General features: G+C 48.8%; 1 protein-coding gene across 1 annotated transcript; it reads right to left on the bottom strand.

Moving 5' to 3' along the window:
* Nucleotides 1-790, bottom strand: LOC311238324 (superoxide dismutase [Mn], mitochondrial-like). Its single transcript, XM_084326353.1, has one exon. It carries the CDS (start codon nucleotides 784-786, stop codon nucleotides 106-108), a length of 681 nt encoding a protein of 226 aa, XP_084182479.1. The 5' UTR covers nucleotides 787-790; the 3' UTR covers nucleotides 1-105.
* Nucleotides 791-7222: the final 6432 nt, after the last annotated feature.

The following is a 7222-nucleotide window of genomic DNA, read 5'->3' on the forward strand; positions in this document are numbered from 1 at the left end:
TGTCAACACAGCCAGTCTCGCTGCGAGGGAAGACGGACGTCTTTGTGCGCTTTGAAGCAGTTAAGGTCAGGGGTCAAGTGGGAGACGTTGAGGGTGACAGTCTCTTTACATCTTGGCACTCTGGAGGCGCTCGCTCACATTATCCCAGTTGACCACGTTCCAGATAGCTTTAACGTAGTCGGGACGAACGTTCTTGTACTGCAGATAGTAGGCATGCTCCCATACGTCAATACCCAGGAGAGGGATGAGACCTGTGCTCCCCTGCAGGGGGTCCTGGTTTGGGCAGGCAGCAACACGCAGTCTGCTGCTCTCCCTGTCAAAGCCCAGCCAGCCCCAGCCCGAGCCCTGCACCGCCACCGTGGCTGCGGACATCTTCTCCTTCATCGTCTGGAAGGAGCCAAAGTCCCGCTTAATGGCCTCCAGCAGGTCCCCCTGTGGCTCTCCTCCACCGTTTGGCGAGAGGTTTGACCAGAAGATGCTGTGGTTGATGTGGCCTCCTCCGTTGAACCTAAGAGCAGGCTGAAGGGCAACCTGTGCCGTCACATCACCTTTGGCCAAGGCTTCCTGGTACTTCTCCTCTGTGACGTGGAGGTTGTTTACATAAGTGGCGTGGTGCTTGCTGTGGTGGAGCTGCATGATCTCTGCACAGATGTGGGGCTCCAGAGCGCCATAGTCGTAGGGCAGGTCAGGGAGCGTGTGCTTCTGCCTCGACGCAAGAGCAGCCAGGGCTGGACTCAGGGTAGCCGCACACCTGCGTATTTGACCAACTTTGATGAGCATGTTCATGGTCTCGACAAACACGCTGCAAGAGCCAGGGTAACACTCTATATATATATATATATCACAAATGTTCTAGAATGTTCCACCATGACATCATACAACATTCTAGGACATCAGATCATTTGTGATGTCACATTATGATGTCATAATAGAACACTCTAGAGTCTAGATTCTAGAACATCTGTGATGTTACAGTATGATGTCATAATACAACATTCTAGAACATCTGTGATGTTACAGTATGATGTCATAATAGGACATTCTAGAACATTTGTGGTCCGCGGGCCGCCTCTATACTTTCGACAACAAATGTTTGTTTCCGCGTCTCTGATTGGCCACGCGCGTTTCTGGTCATGTGACATGTGCGCCAATCGTGGGACCGCAAGTTTCTACACTGGTTAAGCTTAGGCGCTCTTTCGAAGTTGGTTAAGGTTAGAGTTTGTCTTAGAGCATGGCGATAGAACGCCTGCCCTGATTCCAAACTCTAAGCTTAACCAACTGCGAAAGAGTCGCCTAAGCTTAACCAGTGATAAACTAGGCGTTAGGTAGTTTGCAGGCTGTTAGACCCGGAAATAGGCACATAACTTGCTGTCCCACAATTGGCGCACATGTCACATGACCTGGCCAATCAGAGCGCAAAACTCGAACGCGGAAACAAACATTTGTTGTCGAAAGTATAGACGCCTGCGGGCCATGTGTGGGGACACAACAGCCTCCTCTGGAACGTCTTGCCTCTGTTCCACTCTAATGTTATTAACAGATTGCAGAATGGGTACAATACAGTACAGCTCAATACACACAATTGTTAAGGGGATGCAGACCAGAGAAAGACTTTCGTCTTGTTTACATCAGGATCCCCCATTTTCAATGCATCATGACATTTATGACATACAGATAAACAGTACTGTACCTCCAACCAGAGGACCAGGGCATTGTAGGCAGAGACGTCTATTATATTGGCGAATAAGGCCATCGGCCAGCGCCTTCGTCCCCCTCCGGCAGCTGTATGTGCCTACCAGCTGAAACAAAAGAAAAGAAAAGAGAGAAACCAAATAAAATGATTAATTTCATTTTGTAGACCAATACAAAAAATTATTCACATCATATGGAAGTGCAGAGAACATTTCGTCAGCGACTCACTGTGTGTGTGTGTCTGTGTGCAACTTTCTATTGTGGTGGTGGAGTTTAGGTGCACTTTAGTTATGTGTGTTGTAAATAAGTAATGTTAAGTGTTGTTTTTTATGCTGTGCGTTTATGTGAATGTTGATTAGTGGTAGTTGAGCTATGATTATAATTATGTTTTAATTTTGGATGTATGGAGGCACTGTATGCTTGGTTAAAGTTGTGAATGGAGATGTATTTTTAATTCACATGTGATCCAGGGACGTAGCAGGGAGTGGGCTGTAATTGGTCGAGATACGTCACGTGGTGTCAGTGAAAGTAGTAAACAGGAAGTTGTGGGGAATTTGACAGCAGAGAAGGGAGACGAGTGGGAACTGGTGAGTGGATGTGTGTAAGCATGATTGTTTTAAGAATGATAGTAGTGTTGTGGTGGTTATTGATTGAATGTGTGTTTTGTTTCAAGGTTTGTAACCTGTTGGAGAAAGAATTAAAAGCTTTTTACAACTGAGTGGCATCCTGTCCATCCCTTCACCCCAGCTGCGGGAGTAAAGCAGCACAGTTACAAACCAACGGACGGCAGCAGAAGAGTGGCTGAACGCGCCGTCAGATAAGGACAAAATAACCGAGGGATATGAGGTACTCCCGAAATAACTTGCGCATCGGGCCATACGGGTCAGCGAGCAGGAACTTTCACCTGGTTCAAATGCTAATGCAAGCAGCTAACACAGCTAAGGAAGCTGAATGAGTGAATGAATGAAAACTTTGTTTGACAGATGTCAGTGCTAACTTCAAATGCGATCAGGAGTAATGCCAAGCTACTGAAACTAGCTATCAAATAGCATGCCAACGCTAACGTGGACAAGCATGAAGGCAGCTAAAGATAAAAGCTATAGCTCGTTACTAGCCCTGTGATGGTGCCAATTATATTATTTAGGTATGATGATTTAGTAGCCCTCTAATTTCAAGACCTTTAGCTTAGTTTGAGTGTACCGGGTGGCAAGCCGGCGGGAGAAGGTGAAACCTACTCCACTTTGTTTATTTGTATTGTTTTCCATTTTTGGGCGGTATCCCAGGGGGGACCCCTGGTGAGCCTGGTAATGCCGCTGAAGACTAGTCAGGCGAGGATAGTCAGGGAAGAAGCTTCTGAGCTAGTTTAGGCAGCTAGAGAGGGCGGAAGACACAAGGTAGAAAAGGAGTTACGGGTACGCTTAATTAGCATCCATGGTCAAATAAATAATAAATAAATAAAAATAAATAAAATGGATCAATTAAAGAAAGAGAGGGCCAAAGTGAAGGCAGCTTTCACAAGAAGGGCCAACAGCATTTTACGAATGGCGCCAACTATGCTGCGAGAAGAATTGAGAGGTGAGTGGAAATCCCTTTCTGAGGACGCAGAAAGGCTTCGTACAGCTAATTATGTTTGTGAGACCTGTCTGATAGATGAAGCAGGCGACATGGAGGCTGTGGATGATAAAGCCAAAGCAGACTTGGAGAGGGTAACCATAGAGTGTGATACAACATTAAAAGAGGTGAAGCAGGCAATCCATTCCAACCTTTGGTTAAAATATGCAGAGACCGAGCTAAAAGCAGCCATTGGACGGGCAGAAACAAGCTATGAAGGTGCTGGAGAAGTTAACCTGGAAACAATCACTTACGAAAATGGTAAGGAACCAGTCACACTCTTGGAATCTCTCATCACCGAGGCAGAAAGTCTGCTAGCTGTCTGGGAAGGGTGGATCCCTGAAGGCGCTGCGTGCGAGGTTAGTAAGAAGCTGCAAGTGCTGGAGGACAAGAGAATTGACCTCTGGCGAAGGTGGGTAGTTGAATTCGGCAGGGTCCAGAAAAAGCAGGCTGATAGAGCCATTGAAATCAGGCAAAAGGCCGCCTCTGACATCGCAGAAGCTGAAAAGGGAGCCGCTGAGGCTGAAAGAAGAGCCGCAGAGACCAGGCTAAAGGCAGCCGAAGTTAGCGCTGGGTCTGAGGAGAGGGCCGCAGAGGCCAGAGAAAAGGCAGTTGGGATTCAGTTGGAAATGGCCGCCGCAGAAGAGCGTGCCGAGCTAGCCAAGGCGCAGCGGAAAGCATGGGAGGAAGCACAGAGTGCTAGCATGGCAAGCCTGGGAGCAGGAGGCTCACAAGCATCAGCCTTACCAAGAGTTCGCCTTCATCCAATAAAACTACCTAAATTCAACGGTTGCATGCAAGACTTTCACCGTTTGCAAAGAGACTGGGAAAACCTCCAGCGACAGGGAGATCCATCTGGGTCAGCCGAAGTGAAAGAATTCCAGCTCCTAGACAGTGTGGAGGAGAGAGTCATCAGTGGCGTTAGGCTCTCAAGCTACGACACAGCTCATGATATGTTTAGGGTCCTTGAAAACCGGTTCGGGAATAAGACCACCATCGCTATTCAAAATATTGAAGAGTTGTAGAAGTTGCCGGTGGCAAAAGGTAACCAGCCGAGGAAAACAATACAGCTCATCCAAGCTGTTGAGAAGGCCCTTACTGACCTGACAGACTTAGGGAGCATTGATGCTATAAAGAATCCACTTGTTATTAAATCTATTGAGAGCAAGCTGCCTGAATGTGAGCTGAGGAGCTGGCTCACCTTTAAAGCTGCACCTGTGAACAATGTCACCCCTGAAGGCCACTTTGACGCTCTCCTAAAATTCCTAAAAAATGAAGAAGTAGTCCTTGAAGCATTGGTGCAGCTAAGACCCTTGGAAGTATTCGAGAAGCCAAGCAAGCCAGAGTGGAAGGCGTTCACAAGGGCCACAGGAAAGGATGCGACTGGAGAAGAATGCAGCATGTGTGGGGATGAGAAACACGGAGGCAGGATTTTCTTCTGTAAAAAGTTCAAAGCGCTCAGTCTGGCTGAGAAGAGAGACATTGTCGAAAAGAATGAAGCCTGCCAGAGATGTTTGGCATCCCATCAGGAGGATGGAGAATGCAGCGACAGGTTCCTCTGCAGGAAAAAGTGCTGCCAAAAGGGAGAGACCTCCGACCACCACTACCTCATGTGCTCTGCGGAAGGGGGGCAGAGAGGAGAGGAGAGGAAAAGGGGAAGGCAAAGAGTGGAAACAAGTGGCGCAAATGTGGGAACGCTCTCAGACGAACAACAGAGGGCGCTTGCTAATATCTCCCCCGAAGCAGCAGACCAGATTTTAAGGGCATTCCCCAACCAAACAACAGTATCAATGAGCGCAAACAGTAAGGGTGGTAGTCTCAGTGAAAAAAATGGCCTGAGGGAGCATCCTGTGCTTATGATGATCATGGAGGTCATGACAAACAGAGGACAAACTATTGGGACCCTAGTAGACCTTGCGTCCAACACCAACTACATAACCCACCAAGCTGCCAAAAGACTCAGACTGAGAGGGGAGAAGATAACGTTGGTTGTGCATGGAGTTGGTGGAATGAAAGTGAGATTCAAGACAGAAAGGTACCTGCTCAAGGTCAGGATGCGTATTTCAGAGGACACATGGAGTCCCCACCAGATAGTCTGTTATGGCCTGGATGAAATCGCCCGTGCAGGCAGAGTCGTCAGCCCGAAGCAGCTTAAAAGATTCTTCCCAGAGGTCAAAACAGAGGAGCTGGTCCGGCCAGAGAAGATCGAGCTCTTGATCAGCCACGGGAGGGTCGGCTTGCTCCACAGCGGATGAAGAGAGTGGGAGACCTGGTGCTGTGGGACGGCCCACTAGGGAAGACTTTGGGGGGAACGCACCCTGATCTGTTTGAGGAGATGGAGATGTCAATCCACAACTCTAAGACTCATTTTGCACACTCTATGAGAGCAAAAGCGATCACGGTGCGAGCTGGTAAACACCAAAAAAGGGGCTGAGAAACTGGACAAGGTCATGAGAGTAGTGGAAGAGACCCTCCCCGCTGGAGGCTTCTCTCTCAAGCCATGGGTTCAGTACGGTCAAAGTGGGAGGCGTGAGAGAAGTCAACCCAAGCAATCTGGTGAGGCTTCAAGTCTGGCGCTCGAAACCCTGGTGTTGCCCAACGCCAGAGAGGCTGTGTGTAGGCTCCAGAGGAGGGCGTTCACAGCGGTTCTTACTCGAGCCCAGCTGAAAAAGGCGTCAAGTTCGTCCGAGAAGTCTCAGAGCGAGGCGGACAAGGCTCCCGGGCTCTCTAAGAAAGGAGAAAAAGAGCCCTCTAGCAAGTCCGGAAGCGAGGAAAGGCTCTGGGGCGCAGTCATCGTCAATCTTGTTAAACCTGAGAAGTTCAGCAGCTTGACCAAGCTCTGTGGAGTGATCAGCTGGGTCCGCCGAGCGGTGAGCAAGTGGCTAATCCGAGAAAGAGCTATAGAGAGAGCAGAGTGGGAGGCCAAGCACTCAAAGGAGAAAGAGGGCAAGCCTGTCCTCGACGCATGGGAGCTTGGGGCCGCTTTCCGAGAACTTTATTTGGCAGCTCAAAAAGGGGTAGCATTCCCTGAGTCAACGGCAACGCTGAACAGGCTTGTGGTAGTCAGGGAGAAGGTGTCAGGGCTTCTGGTGTGCGTTAGAAGGGCCCGGGCAACGGGAGAGTCAGGAGTGCCTCTGGTTCCCTATAGAGCTTGGGTCAGTACCCTCGTGGCGCGAGAGTCTCATGAAGCCAACCATGAGGGAGTCGCTGGTACGGATGAGGAGGAAGGCTTGGGTGGTTCAGGCTCAGTGGGTTACAAGGAAGGTTGGGGACTGTTGCGTTTCCTGCCGGAAGACCAGAGCAAAGATGTGCCAGCAGGTTATGGCTGACCTTCCCTCTGAGCGGACTGAGCTGGCTGCCCCATTTGAGTTTACAACTCTGGATCTGTTTGGCCGATACATGGTCAGGGATGTATGGGCCACCCCATGAGAAGGTTGATCTGAAGATTCCACCGCCAAAGAAGAGCGGTTATTTGTTTGTGGTCTCCTTGGGTCTAGAGTCCAGGATACCAAGTGGGAGGTGTGCAGCTTTCTATTGTGGTGGTGGAGTTTAGGTGCACTTTAGTTATGTGTGTTGTAAATAAGTAATGTTAAGTGTTGTTTTTTATGCTGTGCATTTATGTGAATGTTGATTAGTGGTAGTTGAGCTATGATTATAATTATGTTTTCATTTCGGATGTATGGAGGCACTGTATGCTTGGTTAAAGTTGTGAATGGAGATGTATTTTTAATTCACATGTGATCCAGGGACGTAGCAGGGAGTGGGCTGTAATTGGTCGAGATACATCACGTGGTGTCAGTGAAAGTAGTAAACAGGAAGTTGCGGGGAATTTGACAGCAGAGAAGGGAGAGGAGTGGGAACTGGTGAGTGGATGTGTGTAAGCGATTTGTTTTAAGAATGATAGTAGTGTTGTGGTGGT

Source organism: Notolepis coatsorum (genome assembly GCF_963971535.1).
Source record: "Notolepis coatsorum genome assembly, chromosome: 12".
Classification (NCBI taxonomy): domain Eukaryota; kingdom Metazoa; phylum Chordata; class Actinopteri; order Aulopiformes; family Paralepididae; genus Notolepis; species Notolepis coatsorum.

What these genes read in the sequence shown, in the direction of transcription:
- LOC311238324 (XM_084326353.1), bottom strand. Translation starts at nt 786, where the DNA reads ATGAACATGCTCATCAAAGTTGGTCAAATACGCAGGTGTGCGGCTACC.